The 20,902-nt window shown below is 44.9% G+C and overlaps 1 protein-coding gene across 1 annotated transcript in view; it reads left to right on the top strand.

The window, feature by feature from the left end:
• The window catches only part of LOC144893057 (fibrillin-2-like), a 147,289-nt gene that overhangs the window by 64,143 nt on the left and 62,244 nt on the right, over positions 1 to 20,902 (top strand). Inside the window, exon 5 of the mRNA XM_078782678.1 lies at positions 4,916 to 5,041. Coding sequence (XP_078638804.1) covers positions 4,916 to 5,041 — 126 coding nt within the window. The remainder of the gene's footprint in view (positions 1 to 4,915; positions 5,042 to 20,902) is intronic.

Below are 20,902 nucleotides of genomic sequence, written 5' to 3'. Positions count from 1 at the left end.
TCATATCGTTCATAGCGTCATATCGTTCATAGCGTCATAGCGTTTCATAGCGTCATAGCGATTTTTTTTTTCATAGCGTCATAGCGTTCATAGCGTCATAGCGTCATCACGTGATCGCTCTGAGCAAATCAGCACCCACCTGCTCTGATTCCATTGATTCCGTGCGCTGAAATGCGCTGAGGTAAATATGAATAAAAAATATGGATCGTCAAATATTTTGAGTTCGGCCATGTTGGTCCCAGGCTCAATGGCCATGTCTATGCCAAATATCAAGCACGTAAGCCTCTCCGTTTAGGAGTCTATCGGTAACATTACACACACACACACACACACACACACACACACACACACACACACACACACACACACACACACACACACAAACAGTGTTTTATATATCTATCTATAATTCCAGTAATCTCTGTACGTTTGTTTGTCTGTGACCGCTGTTTCTCGACAACCACGGGTCCGATATACTTTTAACTTGCCAGGTATATTGCTGGGGACCCGAGGATGTGCCTTTTCAAGGTTTCATATTAATCGGACAATTACTTACCGAGCTATGTCCAAAAAACGATTCAACCAATCAGAGAGCAGCGAACTATCGCGTGTGCCGAACGTGGCGGACACACTCTGCCTCGGATGGCACATTTGAGAGCGTATTCATTTATTTCACGTTTGCAAACTATGTTGGCGTTAAACTATGTTTTAAAACTAATAAAAACCCCGGGGGGATTGTCACTGTACTCGCAAGCCGTTCGCCGTTCGCTTTGGCGTTGCGAATGGACCAAAACATTTCATGCACCAAACCATTTCATGTAAAGCGTTCGCCGTTCGCTTTGGCGTTGCGAATGGACCAAAACATTTCATGGACCAAACCATTTCATGTAAATAGAGGGGGGGATATAATTTTAGATATAGATATAGTACGGGCATGCCCTAGTATAGATAATGCAGGTTGACTCGGTGGTGTATTGGCTAGAGTGTCTGCTCTGAGTTTGGGAAGGTGGTGAATGAAACCCGACCCCAGCCTCGTCATACCAAAGACTTTAAAAATGGTGCATGCTGTTTCCTTGCTTGAATCTCAGCATTTTCAGTAATGTTAGAGCACAGACAAGCAACCATTGTGCAGGCTTTAATGAGGATAATGGCCTCCTTCGGCATTGAAGTTCCTTGTGAGGGAACTCCAATTATTAATATGGAAAACTACGGTGTTCCTAAACATTTTCAGTAGTGTTATTTCCTTCCATTTGTTACATAACAACAGGACGGATGATTTTACTGATTTTATTTTCTAACGAAAATAAATAGAAAAATGTCGACGAATTAATATAAATTTATTACATCCACCACCAACGGTGGACAGAGGTTTTGTTTTCACTTCTGTCTGGCTGTGAACAAGATATCTCAAAAAGTTGTGGATGGATTCGGACGAAATTCAGCAGAGAGATTGGGTATGTGGAGAAGACCCGGATGCTAAAATTTTTAAAGTGATTCTTTACCATTAAGAGATAGGGCCAAAAACGATATATAACACGATATCTCAAAGTTATGGACATATTGAGCTGAAACTTGTTGGACAGGTTGGGTGTGTGACAAGGAGGAATTGATTCATGTTTGGTGAAGATTTGAATCTGGATAAGGACCCATATTTGAGTGATAGGGCTAAAAACGATATGTCGCACAATATCTCAAGAAATTATGCACGGATTCGGCCGAAACTGGGTGGACGGGTTGGTATATCACAAGGAAGAATTGATTAAATTTTGGTGAAGATCCCAATCTGGATACGAGATTTTAAAAATGATTCTTTACCATTGAGAGAAAGAGCCAAAAACAAAATACTGTAGAGCACAATATTTTAAAAAGTTGTGGATAGAGTTGGACGAAAAACGTGGATGAGTTGGTTAGGTGACAAGAACAAGTCCATTCCATTTTGGTCCAGGTCCGGATCTAGATTTGGCCTATCAGTGGGATACAAAACGTAAACTCTTCAGCCTGGCAGAGTTCGGCGCTACCGAGTTCTATTCTAGTTGATTTTGCTATTCCTCCAATACCTTGTTGTTTTGTTATCCAAAGTTATCTTCTGTTTTCCTTCTTTACACTCATTTGAACTTCTACCATCCTTTCTACCGAATCTGGAAGACTGATGCCGGTGATGATTTAATATTTAAATGTTGGTGATGGTGTTGTTTTTGATGTTGTTTTGCTGTTGTTGCTGTTATTGTTGCTAGCTATTCCAACCATCTTTTTTTCAGTTCTAATGCTATGAAAACTTATTAATTTTGATATTAATATGTAATTTAATATCATTATAATAGTTCCCTATTATATTGTTACGGAATCCAACGTCGGCCTTCCCCACTTACCAAGGGGGGATTAGTCCCCTCGCTTATATGACTGACCGACGTGGTCCTGGGGGGTATGACGCCACGGCCGGTCGACCCTGGGTAGGGTATTAGGCCTAAACCGTCCTATTACCTATTAAAATACCAGCGCTCCCTGACACGCGAGGAAATACTCCCCCGCTCACGGTCCCAGCGTAATGGACTAGTTGCGCCGAGCGAAGCGGACTGCACCGTGAGCCGGTTACGAATGACTAGACCCGATTTATTCGTTGGCCGAATCGCGCCGCGTACATCCAATTGGGAAACCTCTAAAGCGACCGAATGTGGAGAAGAAGAAGAAGAAGTACGGAGGAATAACAGGATTTATTAATTATTTACACAAGCCAAAGCAAAAAGAGCAGTCAAGGTTATATACAGGGAAATGGAAGGAGCAGGAGACACAGTGAAATAATTAGCTTACCTATACAAGCTTAATTAATACCCCAGGACAACGTGTACGACAGACGAACATTCACACTTACACGGGGAAATGATGGCAGGAACGAATGGCTTGGAGATGGATGGCTTTGAGAGGCAAGGAAGGTTCAGCGGGGACTGGGCACGGTCGGGCCAGAAGGCACCGCCGTCAAGAAGCCGAGCCGCGGTCGTGCGAACTCCCGCGGTCCCAAACTGCACGGGCGAAGTTCCTTTCTCCGCACTGCTGCGTCGCGCGCTCCTTGCGTTGCCTCGGTCCGTATTTCCTGCAGCACGGCACGTATCACGGCGGCTTGGACACACCTGCTCATCTCCAGCGCATCTCTGGTTGGGGCAATGGGGCGTCTCCCGCGGGTTATATAAGCCCCACCCTTGAACCTTTGCGAACCTCCCAGATTGTTCTCTCTCCGCCCTCTCAAGCCAAACCCCTTATACCTGGTTGGTTGTTCGGGGCTGGCTCACTCCTCCCCTCTATGACGAGGTGGAGACACGCCTTTCTTCTTCCAACCGACCGCGTGCTCAATGGAGTCCATTTGCGGCGAAAACCATCCAAACCTGACACCACTTTGCAGATGGGACCTACTCTTATTTAATTCGGTGCAATGGAGTCAAACTATTGGGAAACACAGTCTTAAACTACATAGAATAAGGGAATAACTATTTAAAAGGATATATGGTGCCCTGCGTGTAGGTTTATGGAATTAACTAAGAGGACGAGCTTCGACCTTTCTTTACATTACGGAGGGTGACATTTCCACACAACAAAACCATAATTCTCACATTCTTTACACTTTCTCAAATTCGTTACAATATTATTAATATATAATATATGAATATATAATAGTGCCCTCCATAAGTATTGGAACAGTGAAGCCAAATTTATTATTGCTATATATTCAAGACATTAGAATTTGAGATAAAAAATGGGAGGACTGAACATAACAAATGCTATTGTTCTACAATGGTAAAACATATATACATAGAAATACCAATAAATAAAAGCTGACCTTCTCTACTCTTGCCTCATATTCTTCATCTGTTGATCTCAAATACAAATTTCTTGTGTATATAGCAATAATAACAAATTTGACTTCACTGTTCCAATACTTATGGAGGGCACTCTGATGCCTTTTGCTTTTCTGATTTTTTTTTGATGCATTTATGATTTTCTCTTATTTTATCACAAATACACAATGAATGTGAAATCAATGCCTTTGTCACTCCTTGCCATCATCTTTGAGTATTTTTTTGTTTTTTGTTTGCTATACAATATGCAATTATTTTTCAGTAAATACCATATAATAATAACTAGAACGGCACTCGCCAGGCTGAACAGTTTATGTTTTGTATCCCAATGATAGGCCGGATCTGGATCGGGACCTTAACCAAAATCAAATTGGCTTGTTCTTGTCCCCTAACCAACTCATCCACCAAGTTTTGTCATAATCCATCTTCAACTTTTTTTAATGTCCTGCTATATATCGTTTTTGACCCCATCTAGGTTTCAATAGTGAAGAATCACTTTAAAAAACGATTCCCATATCCAGATCCAGATCTTCACCAAAATCTAATCAATTCATTCTTGGCAGACACCCAACCTGTCCACTAAGCTTCATCAGAATCCGTCCATAACTTTTTGAGATATCGTGCGATATATCGTTTTTGGCCTTACCACTCAATGGTGAAGAATCACTTTAAAATATTGGTATCCGGATCTAGATCTTCAGCAAAATTTAGTCATTTTGTCCATGTCACACGCCAAATCTTTCCACCAAATTTCGTCTGAATCCGTCCATAACATTTTGAGATATCTTGCTCACAGACAGACAAATAGACAGGGTGAAAACATAACCTCCATCCACCTTTGGTGAATAATAAGATTTGTCCATATCATCATCATCATAATCATCACAATGGGCAAATCATCTTTTACATAACAAGCCAAAGGTGCTGATCACAAGTGACAAAAAGTTATTTAAGTTTATAGTGTGACAATGTTTCGGATTAATTACTCAAGAGGTAAGAAAACTTTGAACTCAGCCTTTGAGGACCACATCAGATCGCTCTCTTCAAACTCGTACTTTTGCCTGCAGATGTGGACGAGTGCCAGGCGATTCCTGGCTTGTGCCAGGGCGGTACATGTGTCAACACTGTGGGATCATACGAATGTAAATGTCCAGCTGGACACAAGAAGACCGAGATCACACAAAAGTGTGAAGGTAGGACACAAAACCCACATTTTCATGACATGACAATATATACAAGATTATTATTCGATTTACAAATACTACATGTTTCTCTACCTGTTTTTTGTCACTTTATGCTGAACCTGGAATTTATAACTTATTGCATAAACCAGTGGACTTGTAATAACTACTCTAGTTATTACTATTAATAACAGTTAAACGATGTGTGCTTGACTCGCTCAATCAAAAGCAAGATAATATTCAAAATCACAAAATATTCTTTTTTATTTTTGAGGTTTTCAACATCTCTATTTCAACATTTAACTTTCATTGTTTCCATGAAAGGTGCTTTGTAAGAACATGGTTTGATTGACTGATTGATTGACTACTTTTTAGGAAGCCTTAAACTTTTGAATTAAAAATAGTTGTTCTTCTTGAATTTTTAGGATATTAAGATGTTTCGTTCAACGTTTCATTCAAATGTTTTACAACAAACAAATTTGCATGATTCTGACTAATATACATTGCTACAGCTCCGGGTTCGTTCTTGTTACCCGGTTCGAGTCTTCCGGGCCGTGTCAAAATGACTGCAACCGCCAGCTAAATCCACAGCCTCGAACAATTTCCCGGGCATGTTTGCCACATTCCACTACTCTCTGGGACCGCGGAATTAAGCCGAGAGAGCACCGATCAATGCCCGTGACCTATCTAATTCAGCCGAGCAAACCGGTAGGTCACGGGCACGGTCAGATGTGGTTTGAACCACTTTATCATCAAACTACAACCACCCTAACCACCAAACGAGTTTGCCTTTGGTTAATGCCTTTGGAACCAATTCTCTTTGGAGAATCCTTGGCTATCGGATTATCCATCCACGGAAACTTCCATCCATGCAACTGCCTTACCACGGATTCTGTGTATTAGGGGTGAGAGGATTGGTACGATAGCTGCACACGAGATGGCAAACATCTGTACATAAGGGAAAGCAAGCTTGTGTGGAAGGATTCCTATTCAGTATTAATATCACGAGAGGTGGAAATGAAGGGCCAGTTTTGACATGAGAGTGTGGCTTACAGTCCCTGCCAATCAGCTTTGATGAAGTGCCAGACTCTACGACATTGTTGACAATAACCAGAGAGATGTTGATTCTCTCAAGCACATGATCAGATGAACTTATTAGAGCAGAAGAGGAACAGGAGACATTTGTAGGAAAATTAATCAATACCAACTGCAGAAGGGAGACATACCATTGGTAGAAATCCTGGTCGGAAAATTCACTTGTGTGAAGCTCATAGGGTCACAGATGGCTTTTGCTACAATGCCATGACTGATTGAAGAGGTACCAACACCCAGCCAATTGGCATGCTAATCATTAAAATCACCATGTATCTAAGAGAGGGTTGGGATGGGTGGTTATAAAATGGTCTATGTTGACAGAGAGCGGGAGATGTAAACAGAGTCATTCCTGAATTAGGAGGATGGTACAGTACACAGGCAAACAGGAGATTGTTGTAGAGGGGAAAGTGCAGCCAAAGGTCTTCTTGGAGGATGGGAAGGAGGGAGGGTAGTACTTGAACAGTGGGAAATGGTGTTCTAACATAAACTGCAAGTGCACCATCGGAACAGAGTTCAGGACTGTCAAACCGGAAAAGACAATACCCAAGGAGAGACACTGAGGAATCGGGGATATCCTGTGGGAGGAAGAATTATATTAGGCAGGTAACGTCAGGTTTACCAGTGGCAGGTTGGTTGCATTGAGAAATCTGTCAAATTGCCATGATACCTTCCTGTTTGGCTGCAATGTTGTCATAAATTACCGGGTTTATAGCCACTTTGGCCGTAGGTCAGGTCAGGTATGGGAGCATGCACCGGAGCAGCGCGTCGCCGCATCCACTTTCCGATAGTACTCCAGGGGCCTCCGCCTGGCCATTCCCCAGGCTGGTGCATGGCCCATCCCTATCTCCTTGAGATGCCGATCAACCTGCTGCAACCACGAGGCACGTGGTCGGCCCGCTGGCCTCCTCCACTCACGAGGCTCCCTTGCTGAGAGTATCTGGTGAGCTGGATCAGCATCCGGAAAATGAGGCACATGTCTATACAGCTGCAGCTGATGCTCAATGACCATACAGGAAACAAATCTCATCTGAGTCTCTCTCAGCAACCGCTCATTGGACACGAAGCCCGACCAGCGATAGCCAAGGATTCTCCGAAGAGAATTGGGTCCAAAGGCATTAAGTCTCATTCTCTGTCCTTTGGTAAGGGTCCAAGTCTCGCATCCGTAGAGCAAGACTGAAAGCACCAAGGATTTAAAGACTCTGACTTTCGTCCTCCTACGTAGATACCGACAGCACCACACCCCATGATCCAGTGAATCCATGACTCCCCAGGCCCCACCCAGACATCTATCAACCTCTGGCTCGCAACATGCGGAGACATTAATAACACTGCCAAGGTAAGCGAATCTCTTCGTGACCTCAACATATTTGCCACAAACAGGCACAGACAAGACAGCAGCATCCAATATGTCATTGAAAGCCTGGATCTTGGTTTTGACCCGGGAAATCCGTAGTCCCAGCGGCTCCGCCTCCTCATTCAGTGCCTGGAGGGCCCCCGTAAAAATATGCAGCGTCTCTGCAAAGATGACCGCATCATCTGCGAAATCAAGGTCAGAGATCTTGACACTCCCAAATGATGCACCGCAGCCTGACCTCTCCGACATCCTCCCCAGAATCCAGTTCATACAAGCGCTGAAGAGTGTGGGAGCTGGTACACACCCCTGCTGAACTCCACTAACAACTGGAAATAAGTCAGAGATGGAGCCACCACACCTCACAGCACTCTTAGTACCAGAGTATAGTTCAGAGATCAGATTGATTTGATTTATTGATTTGGCCATACCTTCTGTAATATTTGGCCAAACCGCTCTCTTTCCTTTTCCGTCACATAAAAACGATAACTGTGAAAGTGAGGCATTGACCAAAAAAGAAGTGCTAAACAAGGAAATTCTCGATCAGTGCTTGTATATTTTTTAAGCTGTGATGACACATTTCAGGTTACAGTGGCTGCAAGTGCATGCTGCATTAATGGTAGGAACCAGTACTGTAGTTTGCGTTATATGTACATTGCTTTGCAAAAGTCTTAGACACATTCAGGAGTTATAATAGCATGACATTATGAGCATCAACAATTTACTCAAAGCCTCCATGAGTGTTTTCTACTGTTATTAATACATCTTAGTTTGGTTTGACTGTTATTAATACATCTAAGTTTGGGTGAGACCAAAACCAAGGTTGTCATAATTTAGCAATCTTTAATTCATTTTGATTAGAATCTTCAAAAACTTGTAATCACAACATCTCAAAGTAAACTTTATATGAGCAGCTATAATGTGAAGTGTTGTGGCTCTTCCACCACATTTACAAATAAAATATAATTAATGACTCATTGCCAGGCTTTCCTCATCGTTACCATCAAGTGTTCCTCTCCACACATCATATAGCTAAAAACCTTCTATCATACTGCAGAATATGGATTTATCAGATTTAACTGTTAGCTTAAAACCTTCTATCATACTGCAGAATATGGATTTATCAGATTTAACTGTTAGTTTAAAACAAAATGGCTAAATTTCAGTGGAAGACCAACATAGAATTGTTTTTCTGCATAAAGAAGGAAAAACATCGAGTGAAATAGTCACATCACTCAATTTTTAAGGTGTGATATCCAAAGTACAATCACCAAGTACAGCGAAACATCATCTGTAATTGACAAACCAAGGACTGGAAGGCCCAACAATCTGTCTAACAAGGATCAGCAATACTTGAAGATAATATTCTTTATAAATAGAAAGAAGACGAGCATTGAATTGACAAGAGAGCTGGCAGAAGGCTCAGGTGTCGTTATCCATCCATCAACAGTACGAAGGTCACTTTTGAAATTGAGACCTAAATGATGTGTTGCATTAAGAAAACCTTTGTTAAAAAGGGGGAAAGGCTAAAGGGCTAAAGTATGTACAAAAAATACAGAAATTGGAGACTATGGAACAATGGTCAAAGGTGCTTTGGACAGATGAGTTAACGTTTCAGTTATCTGGATCCAATTGAACACAGGAGGGTATATGAGATAACGAAAAACTGAAACTTAAAAAGAGCCTTGCTTGAAGCCGACCATTAAGTACGGAGGAGGTTCAATTCAAGTGTGGGGGTGCATATCCTCAAGTGTTGTTGCAAAATTGCTGAAATTGATGGTATATTGACTGCTGCAAGGTACAAACTAGTTTGAATCCACCATGCTATACCTAGTGGAGCAAGACCTATTATATTGGTTCAAACTTCATCTTGCAGCAAGATGATGATCCAAAACACTCAGCTGGAATAATTAACACCTATTTGCAAAAGGAGAAGATCAATCAATTTAATTTAATTATTTAATCCTGTTTATTAATGTAATTGCTTCACTATGCTCCCAGTGGTGTTTATAATAGAGGACATGGAATTGCTCCCCCATTGAAGGAAGACCCTCTCGTGTTCAGGCCGTTGGTGCTCCTATGGTTGGCAGCGAGTGCCCGGGAAGCATTGATGGAAAGAGAGTGACAATCATATGTGTGGGAAAATTGCATGCTCAGTCAGGGTCGCCGAGATAGCTCAGATGGCAGAGCACTGGTACGGTTCTCCAGAGGACATGGGTTCGATTCCTGGTCTGGGCATGTAACTTTCCCACATATATCAATTTAAAAGGAGAACAATTTGGAGTCTTTCAACACAAGGAATAGCCCTTTCAAATTAAGCCCATATCACTGACGCTGTATAGGACTATTTGGACGAAGAAAAAGTTAAGAGAATCCCAGCAACTTTAACGATAATCGAAAGGTCTTGGAAGAAGCAGGGAACACCATTCCACAACAGTTTATCACAATCTTTTGAAAGTGTCCCAATAATAATTATAATGGTTTTGAAGGAAAAGGATGGACAAACTCGCTATTGCTAGATATCAAGATGTATTGTCTATAAAGTTATTCGAATAAAATTTATTTCTCACGATAGTGAATTTGCATTGAACACAAAGTTTTCATTTCCTTATGCAAGTAGAAAAATGCAAAATTGCAAAATTTGCAAAATTGCAAAAATTGCAAAAATTTGCAAAAGAAATTGCAAAAAATGCAAAATGCAAAATGCAAAAAAAAAGAAAAATGCAAAAAAAATGAAAAAATGCAGAGTAGAAAAATGCAAAAGGTCAAAGACTTCTGCACAGCAGTGTACATACACCACTTCTGTAACAAACACGTCATTGATCGTGCCGTACTAACTCATGTATGTGCTTACATTGCTATAATGCTTAAAGGCAAAGTATATCAATATTTGTGACAAGTATGGGGGCTGTACAAAGCTCTGTCGAGACTTCCAGCCCCAGTAACACAAACCATCTTTGCTGTTTAGGTCTTTCCCGATGCCGGCGGTGGAGTAATCGTAAATCAGCGTCGTAAAATGTGGTATTTGTGTGTGAGATTGTTAGCTGCGAGTGTAAAACCGGATACAATAGCGTTCATGTTCAACCCAACAGCTGCATTGGAATGGTGTTGCAAGAGTGGTTTCAGTAAGCGTACCGACAGCAAACCATATGGTCCCTGTGCCAACTTTGCATCATGTGTTGATGCTGAAAATGAAGATTGGTCGACAACAATGATGACTATGATCTTGAGGAATACAAATACAGTACATCAATCAAAGGCATTGTGATGAAATTGGGAAGGATGATGATGTGGAGGAGGACCATGGGAATGTTGCTGATTGTTGAATAAATGGAAAACTTGCTCAATGAATGTTGGTAGTAGCAATGGTGAATTAATGCACCTGGTTTGCAATTTGCATGGATGAAAATAATGACTTTTCATAAAAAAACGCAATTGAAAGTTACTGTAATTCTTCTTGGAACTTTTATTGTAAAAAAAAGTCTTAATTTTTCATGTACATGTACACGTATAGTTTACTGCTTATAAATACTCATTTTTGGGGAAAATTCACAATTTTTTGGGGGGGTTTTTTTGTATACAAGATCGAGGCACATAAGATCAATGTTAAATTTATATTAAAAGTTTAATATATATTCAAATTAAATAAACATAAGATTAGTAAGAGCTAACATTAATGACAAAAAAACTAACGGACACATAAGACATAATAAAGGGAGCGGGAGACAAGATGGGGAGAGAGGGGGAAGCACACAAGTACAACATTTGAGAGCAGGGACATCGGGAGATCTGTGGGAGGGAGAGGACTTGGGGGGAGGAGGTGTGGGAAGGGGGGTGGGGGATGGGAGAGGTAAAAAAAAACACATGGACACAGCTAGGACTTTCAGGAAAGAAGTCGGTCTTTCAGAAAAGTGGATCTGGGGTGAATTAACGGGGGAACAAAAGATCAAAGTTTTGGATGGGGGAAGATAAGAGATGGTGGTGGACAGCTGTTTTAAAGACCTGCAGGGAGGAGTGGGATTGAAGAGAGTGAGGGAGTTTGTTCCAGAGGCAGGAGAAAAGAGGAATGAAAGAGTGAAGGTGAGCAGAGAGTCTTGATTTTGGCAGTTTCACCAGAAGAGGGTTGCTGGCAGATCTTGTGCGACCTGTAGGAGTATTTGAGGGACAGAGCACAAACAGGGCTGGGGGGAGGGGGGGCTAGGCCAGAGAGGAGTCGGTAGAAAACAGAAAGACCACCAATCTGCCTGCGGTGAGTGAGTGAAAGGCCCTCAGAGTTAGCTTGATCGCGGGAGATTCCAATTGTATTCATCCTTGCAATTTTAATCTGGTCACAGTGCCCCAGCACTTGCCATTTTGGCTTTGGTGACCTGCCACGTGTCCTCGGTGGTGATACTTACTTTTCAAGGCTGAACTGGCCATGCCCTTTCAACCCCATATCTATATTATAAAACAGGAGTGTCTGTCTGTTGTCCGTCCCCAAACTACTCCCTCAGTTTTGGGGCTAGCCCCGCCAAACCTCCTGTGGAACCTCTCGGGGTCCCAGCGAATGTTGTAATGTAGGAGGTTTCATAAATTCCTCCATTAAAATTATGATTTTGAAATTAACTCGATACGAACCTGGCCCGAAATTATGATTTTGAATTTCCAACCGTACGGAACTGCTCCATATCCAGAGGTAACGTCAGCACGGATTTAAATATGTTTATTTCACAAGTGTTGGTTAAAATTTATTTTCTCGCCCGTTTGCTCACAGCTCGCTAGTATATATATTGTAACGGTTTTGAGAAGTGTAACGGTTTTTGAGAAGTGTAACAATTTTGGAGGAAGTGTAACGAATGTGAAAACGTTACAATGTGAACGTTACAAAAGTATGGTTTTGTTATGTGTAACATCCTCGTAATGTAAATAATGGTCGCAGCCGTCCTCCTAGTTAATTCCATGAAACTTACACGCAGGTCACGATATATCTTTTTAAATAGTGTATTTCCTTATTCCATGTAGGCTAAATCTGTGTTTCCCACTAGATTGACTTTGCATTGTATCAAACAAAATAAGAGTAGGCCCTTGCAATTTCCCCAAACATCTCCGCTCTCCAAAGTTCCTTTCAAAAGGGTGCGAGTTGTGTTCAATCCCGCAAGCCGCCATTGCCCATGTGCTAATCTCGGAGAAGAAAGGCGTGTCTCCACCTCGTCATAGAGGGGAGGAGTGAGCCAGAGGGTCGCATGGCCAATCAGCACCGCGGTGAGCGAACCGGTAGGCGTGCCCTCGCAGCCGGCGGCTTGATTCTGCCCCGAGTTATAAAAGCGACTGTAAGGGACTGCTTTACGAGATGACTTGGGAGATGACCTGGGAGATGAGCGAAGAGGCGGCACCAAGAGGAGCGGTGAGATGCGAAACGCTCCAAGCCAAAGAGGAGAGGTACTCGGCAAGGAAACCAGCTTTGGAGAGACGCGCTGAAAGGAGGGAGACGGCTCCACCAGAAGCAGAGGAGCAGGTGTGCCGAACCAGCGCGTGACGTCTACAGCAGCGGATACGCGACGGAGGGTTTTCCCGCCAAAACCGCGAGGAATTGAGAGCTGCTGCCTCCGACCTTGCCTCCCTCTCAAGCAATCCACCTCAAGCCCTACCTGCCTGCAATATCCCCTGTGTAAGTGTGAACGTCCTGTCCTACTCGTTGTCCTGGGATTAAGTAAATTGAGTAGAATAAGCTAACGATGCACTGTGTGACTGTTTTTTCCATCCATTGCTTGTAAATAATTTTGGTCGCTCTTCCTTTTTGCTTGTGTGTGTATAATAAATCTGTTCTTCCTCCGTACTCTGTCTTTTTCTCTTTTCCTTCTCTTTCGGTCGCTTTAGAGGTTTCCCGATTGAATATCTGTGGGGCGATCTGGTCAACGTCGGGTGGAATCGGGCTAATCGGGGAGTAACTGTTCGGACGCGGTAATACCAAACCGCTCGGTAAACTAACATCTAAAACCACGTCTGTAACAATTGGTTGTCAGGAGTTGGATTCGGACCTGGGACTAAATTTGTTAGGCCCAAATTTTGGAACACCAATTGTGTTATATCTGTAACAATTGGTGTTGGGAGTGGGATTCGAAGCCCGAACCAAATTTCTAAAAGGTGTAGAAAAAAAAAATTTGGTCAAAATTACGAGCTGCCGAAATTTTGTTGTTTTATAAAACCCGAATTTTGAGATCGCGCCATGGACAATCAAGGTGATCGGATGTCGGGGGGGGGGAGATAGACGGGTTAGGGGTAACCCAGGACTTAGGGGAAGAAAGGGAGGAGGAGAGCAATGAGGTGGTTGAGGGTGTATCAGGCGCACAAAATGGCCCTCTCGCGCACGAGGTTTCAGGCGCGCAAAAAGGCGCCTCGCACGAGCACGCGGTAGCCGAGCCCGCTGTATCAGCGGGCTTTAACATGCAGCCGTTTGACATGCAGCAGTTCATGGCACGGTTTAGCGAATACATGGCAGAGTCGAAGTGCGACAACGAAAAAAGAGCCAGGGAAATGGAGGAAATGGAAGACAGAAGGAGGGCTGATAGTGAGAGAATGGAAAACAGAATGGGGAAGCGACTAGGAAATCAAATCGGGGAATTAGACAAGAAATTTGAGGGGTTAGACAATGGGATAGAAGGGATGAAACATGGGTTAACGGGGGTGGAAAATAGAATGGCTGCCCAGGAGAATCAGATAGAAGGGATGAAACATGGGTTAACGGGGGTGGAAAATAGAATGGCTGCCCAGGAGAATCAGATAGAGGGGATGAAAAATGGGTTAATGGGGCTAGAAAATAGGATGGAAGGCAAATTGCGGGAGATAGGGGAGCAATCCGCCCGAGAAATTAAACAAATGGGAGAGCAGATAGAGGAGGTAAAAATCGGGGTAGAAACCAAACTGGATGCTCAGAGGGATGAATTGGGACAGATGAGGGCGGCATCTACAAAAGAAAGGGAGGGGATGAAGGAGGAGATACAACGAGGTGTGAGTGAGGAGGTTTCTGGGCTACGCGAGGAGGTAAAGCGAGGTGAGAAGCGTATGGAGAAAGAGGTGAGAAATAATACGGCAAAGTTACAAGGGGGAATAGAAGATCTGACGGAGGAGGTGGAACAGCTGACGGAGGGACAAAAAGAACTAGTGGAGCAGGTTCAAAAGAACACTGCGGTACTAGGAGGGTTAAAGGCGGCACAAAGAGAAATTAAAAACGAATTAATAGCGACACAGAGGCAATGTCAGATGGTACGTGAGGAACTGACAATGAGGGTGGACGAGGTGACAGAGATAATGGAGACAAAGGACCGGCAGGTGAGGATGCACATAGAGACGGTCACGGTAGCCTTAGAGGACGAACTTGAGGAGACGCACCGAGAAATAAAAGAGGTTAAACAAAAATTAGAGGAAGTGGAAGAAGAGGTGAGTGAAATTAAGAAGAGACGGACAGAAACTAAGAGAGAAATCCAGGAGGAGGTAATGGAATTGGTACAAGGTCGGTGCTCAACTCATAATGTGCTGCTCACTAACCAAATAAAGAGTTTGCAGGTGGCAAAGGAGGTGCGACGACGAGGTACGGAGGTGAGTGGCAATGTATATGATGTGAGGAAAGCTTCAGTCGGCTTGGGGATTGGTTTGGATCCGGGTGTTCGTGAGAGGCCGTTGGTGAAGTGTGCGACAGGTCTGGTGTGCGAAAAAAGAGGTGTGCGAGAATGTCCGACCATGGGGTGTGTGAGGAAAAAGTGCACGCCGAGGAGTGAGTGTGCCGGCAAGAGTGAGTTGGTCGAAGCGCGTGTGCGAGGGGGTACATGGAAGCGCGGTGTGGTGAGTGTTACAGAGGAAGTAACGAAAGAGTGTGCGCCAGAGGATGCGCGAGAAAGGTGTGTAACGGACAGGTGCATGAGGAAAGAGTGTGCTGTCGAGAGTAAGGGTGAGTGCGCGACCGAGAGTGGAGGTGAGAGTAGTGAGAGTGAAACGGAGCGTGAGTTGGTTATGACAGGTGAGCGAGGATGTACACCTGGAATGGAAGGATGCACACCTGGAATGGTAGAGCGTGTGTGGGAATGCACATTTGAGTTGGTCGTGAGGCACGTGGTTGGGTGTGTGAGTAAGAGCACACCTGTGATGGTCACAGAGGAGGTGACCGAGGAGGGGGCGCGAAGAGGTGTGTTGGTGAGGTGTGCGAGCGACGAATGTGTGCCAAGGTGTTCGGTGGTCAGGTGTGTGACCAAGTCGGTGAGCGGGATGAGTGTACCTGGGTGTGTAAGGAAAGGTACGAGGAGCATGGAAACAGCTGGAGGTATGAGCAAGAAAGGGGTAGCGTATGCATGTAAGCATCCAGGTGAAGCATCGACGGTAACCGGGTTAGAGGTTAGAACGACTTATAACCGAATCGGGCCCTCGGTGCGCGTCGGGCAGCTTCGCGTGCCGCGAGGACCAGCGGGGATCCGAACCACGGCGGTTTCGAAAGAACCGCCGTACGCGATCCACGCTGTGCCTCGCTTGGAACGGCCGCGTCCGGGCTCCACTAGGCGGAGCGGGCAGGCCGATAGGAAGGGTCGTCATGGCGACCACTTTCTATTGAGACGTGCCGGCAGGTCGAGATCGGGACATTGGATGGCTCCACGCCGAGGTGGTGCGTGGGATCTCGGCACGGGTAAGCCCCCGTCCCTGCACCGAGTGCCGGACGCATCCAGCCGCCGGCACCAAAGAACCCGCGTTCATTGCTCGGCTGTACGAAGCCGGGCTGTAGACGTGAATTGGCGCACCGAGAGGATGTAATAAGTAGACGGGTGATGAGGATAGTGTTTTGGCCCCAAAATTAGAAAAAAAAAAAAAAGCAAAAATTTGATAATGGTGGGTAGAATTGGCAGTAAATGGAAAATTTTTGAATTGATTGGAATTTGGTGTGCCAAATTGATAGTAGGACCTCCCCGATGTGGAGGGATGGCAAATCCACCATCCCTCACAGACGGTGGGGGCAAATGCGCAATAGCTTATGGGGTGTATGGCAGTGAAAACTAGCCCGGGTGGGTTAGGTTATATTGTAGGGATCTAATGAAGATGACATTAGGTGACGTTAAGGTTAGTTAGTGACTGATACATGTAGTGGGGACGCAGGTAGATTAGTGTGGATTATAATGACGAGGGAGCGCAATAGTTTAAAGGGACGACTGGGAAGCGCAAGTTTCAGCGGGGAGTAGTTAGCTGAGATGATGCCGTGTGTTTGAAGATTGAACAGGTGTGATTGAACAGGTGTGATTGCACAGGTGTGCAACTGAACAGGTGTGTGGAGCAGTGTATGAGTGAGTAATGGTGATGTGTGTTGTGTTGACCAACTGGTCCAGGAAGAGGAGGAGGGTGCAGGTGGCACCAGGTATGATTGCACAGGTGTGCAACGACAGGTGAATGGAGGACAGGTGTATGGAATAAATGGTATGGAGTATTGGAATGGATGGTCGTGGAGTGAGTATGGTGGAAATTGTGGAGTGGAGTGGATGGTGCGAAGGTGTGAATGGGGGAAGAGTGGACCCCCATCACGGATACCCGGGGCGGGTAGTGTAAGTGTTAGGTAGAGGGTACAGGTAAATGGTGGTTGGATATTGGCATCTGTGGTGCGGGTGAAAGAATGGTCTTTGGATGGGTGCATTAGTGTTGTGGAAATGGCTGGGCGTGTAGCCTGTTAGTGTGTGTAGTTGGTTGGGCGCTCCACCACTGTGAGGATGTCGGCCAGGTGAGGCCGCAGGTGGGCTCTGGGAGCCGGTAGTAGTTGTTGTGGATGGGGCCCGAGGATCCGGAGGACGGACCCGGGTAGCCCAGTGCCAGAGGGCACCAGTGGGGTGACAGAGCCAGGAGAGGGCCTTCCCCAGTTAGTTAGGTTAGGGTGAGGAGCTAGGTAAGCTCGGGTGGCAACTGCAGTGGTGGAGGTGTGCAGGTGGGTAGACCTGCTGGGAGAGCTACACGTCGCAGCCCAGAAATTGTGCGAAGGCACCGGGAGATGAATCGGGGGAGTGAGACCCCAAATTGAGAAGCACCACAGTTTGGTCAATGGGAATTGGTTTTTAGAACCCATAGTGTAAGTGGCCAATGGATTGGCAGGGAAAGACCCCGGGTAGTGTAAAGTGTGTTAAAATCATTTAGAGGATAGTTAGGATGAAGGATCTCCTCGCACCATCTGCATCCACTCACCTGAGGTGACAGGTACTCCACACCATGCCATGTTTTATTATTTTTCATTAATGCAAATGTTTTGGATTGTGAGACGCATCATGACGTGGGTGTGACATTGTGCGTAATTCCATTTCTGCCTCCTTATGAGGATTGATGATGAATTTGGTGATGGCAAATTTTGAAGTAGAGGGATTGTGGAGACGAATTTGGTATAGGGGAAATATGGGGAAGACGTGACAGTAGTGACGAATTTGTAAATGGGTAGATTTTGTAAATATGGGGTAAGGGCAAGGGTAGTGTAGGTGACAGGGGGGGTGACGTACGGTAGGGACGAGCTTTCTCACTTCGCCCTCCGTACGCATTTCGCCTTGCATTGCCTTATTGACGTGTACCCTTGTGACCTTACCCCTCGCTCAATTGTCTTTCCCCTTTTGTCTCCCACATGACCTGTGCGCCACTGGGTGCCGAGGGGAGCATGCGTGAGGTGGCCATTGTGCGCCCGAGATTCCCAGAACCAGCATGCATTGCGTTGATGTACCACTTTATGGACCGCTGTTCTGCGGCCAAGTACCACTTGATGGACCCCAGGTTCTGGGGCAGGGCACCTCTGTTGGAGACCGGCCATAGTGGCCAGGGAATCTTGCTTGCGGACCTCGGTAAGGTGGCACCTATGCCAAACAGGTGGACCACCCTTAGTTGGCCCCTGAGGCCCTAAATAAAAACGAACACAAGTTGTGCTTTTTATTATGTCCAAATAGGCCGCATGAAGCCAGAAGACGTCGGGAAGAACATCGGCCCAGCAGAGAAAGTGAAGACCACCACCAGTTGTTTTGTTGTGTTTATTAAGAACCATGGTGACTGCGCACCGAGTGGTGCTTTTGGTGCTTTGTGGTGCTTTTGGTGCTTTTGGGTGCTTTGGTGGTATTGGTACTGGTGCATCGATGCAATGCGTGCTGTCTCCTCCCTCCCAACAGGAATTTCTTTTTCTTGTTCCCTAAGAAAGAAAAAAAAACACAGGTCCTGGGTTGCGTTGTAAATAAGAAATCACGTCACTGTAAATAATGCTCCCCACCGTAAATGTATAGTTTGAGAATAATTCCGTAATGCGGTTAGCTGTGGGCTTGAGTCTGTTAGACAGGGTGCAATGCAATAGGGGGACATACTTATTTGTGTTTTAAGATTGTCACACTCAGGGTCAGGTTAATTGTAGAGGGAATTACACCTACGTGTCACACTAAGTTAAAGTTTAGTAGGCCCGACCACGGGCCTGAAGAAAGGAGGGTGCAGTGTAACGGTTTTGAGAAGTGTAACGGTTTTTGAGAAGTGTAACAATTTTGGAGGAAGTGTAACGAATGTGAAAACGTTACAATGTGAACGTTACAAAAGTATGGTTTTGTTATGTGTAACATCCTCGTAATGTAAATAATGGTCGCAGCCGTCCTCCTAGTTAATTCCATGAAACTTACACGCAGGTCACGATATATCTTTTTAAATAGTGTATTTCCTTATTCCATGTAGGCTAAATCTGTGTTTCCCACTAGATTGACTTTGCATTGTATCAAACAAAATAAGAGTAGGCCCTTGCAATTTCCCCAAACATCTCCGCTCTCCAAAGTTCCTTTCAAAAGGGTGCGAGTTGTGTTCAATCCCGCAAGCCGCCATTGCCCATGTGCTAATCTCGGAGAAGAAAGGCGTGTCTCCACCTCGTCATAGAGGGGAGGAGTGAGCCAGAGGGTCGCATGGCCAATCAGCACCGCGGTGAGCGAACCGGTAGGCGTGCCCTCGGAGCCGGCGGCTTGATTCTGCCCCGAGTTATAAAAGCGACTGTAAGGGACTGCTTTACGAGATGACTTGGGAGATGACCTGGGAGATGAGCGAAGAGGCGGCACCAAGAGGAGCGGTGAGATGTGAAACGCTCCAAGCCAAAGAGGAGAGGTACTCGGCAAGGAAACCAGCTTTGGAGAGACGCGCTGAAAGGAGGGAGACGGCTCCACCAGAAGCAGAGGAGCAGGTGTGCCGAACCAGCGCGTGACGTCTACAGCAGCGGATACGCGACGGAGGGTTTTCCCGCCAAAACCGCGAGGAATTGAGAGCTGCTGCCTCCGACCTTGCCTCCCTCTCAAGCAATCCACCTCAAGCCCTACCTGCCTGCAATATCCCCTGTGTAAGTGTGAACGTCCTGTCCTACTCGTTGTCTTGGGATTAAGTAAATTGAGTAGAATAAGCTAACGATGCACTGTGTGACTGTTTTTTCCATCCATTGCTTGTAAATAATTTTGGTCGCTCTTCCTTTTTGCTTGTGTGTGTATAATAAATCTGTTCTTCCTCCGTACTCTGTCTTTTTCTCTTTTCCTTCTCTTTCGGTCGCTTTAGAGGTTTCCCGATTGAATATCTGTGGGGCGATCTGGTCAACGTCGGGTGGAATCGGGCTAATCGGGGAGTAACTGTTCGGACGCGGTAATACCAAACCGCTCGGTAAACTAACATCTAAAACCGCGTCTGTAACAATATATATATATATATATATATATATATATATATATATATATATATATATATATATATATATATATATATCTATATATATAAAACACAGTTCAGTTTGTGTGTGTGTGTGTGTGTGTGTGTGTGTGTAATGTTACCAATAGACTCCTAAACAGAGAGGCTTACGTGCTTGATATTTGACATAGACATGGCCATTGAGCCTGGGACGAACATGGCCGAACTCAAAATATTTGACGATCCATATTTTTTATTCATATTTACCTCAGCGCATTTCAGCGAAGTACCCGCTAATCTCAGCCGGTTCCAGAGCAGCTCGCTGATTCGCTCAGAGCGATCACGTGATGTTCCAACCCGTCACACATCACACGTTTTTTCACCTTTTATGCGATCGTGTTTTGTATCGATTTTGTGCGATATGAATTAAATGTCTTTGAAACAGCTGTGAAACGTCTTTCCACAACCCTTCCATAACCGATTGGAGCAGTTTATTGCCGTGCGAGTTGGTCGAGTCGTGCTGACCAAGATGGCGACACGGCGGCTTCACTTTTCACGGAGTATGAGCGTTCTATATATTTTCAATTCAGTGCGCCCGTGATTTGTGGCATAGACATGACCATTGGGCCTTCACGGTGTAATTTGTGCGAGGCTTTTGTCCGAGTGAGCTTGAGTCGAGAGGGCGAATGTACGGGTTGGGAATGTACGGGTCTCCCTTCCCCCGCCCGGCAACGCCGGTACTGGAGGACGTCACAGGATCGGTG

Source organism: Myxine glutinosa, chromosome 7 (assembly GCF_964187855.1).
Source record: "Myxine glutinosa chromosome 7, kmMyxGlut1.1, whole genome shotgun sequence".
Lineage (NCBI taxonomy): Eukaryota > Metazoa > Chordata > Myxini > Myxiniformes > Myxinidae > Myxine > Myxine glutinosa.
The sequence above is the reverse complement of the archived record's forward strand: the minus strand, read 5'-3'. Positions and strand labels throughout refer to the sequence as shown.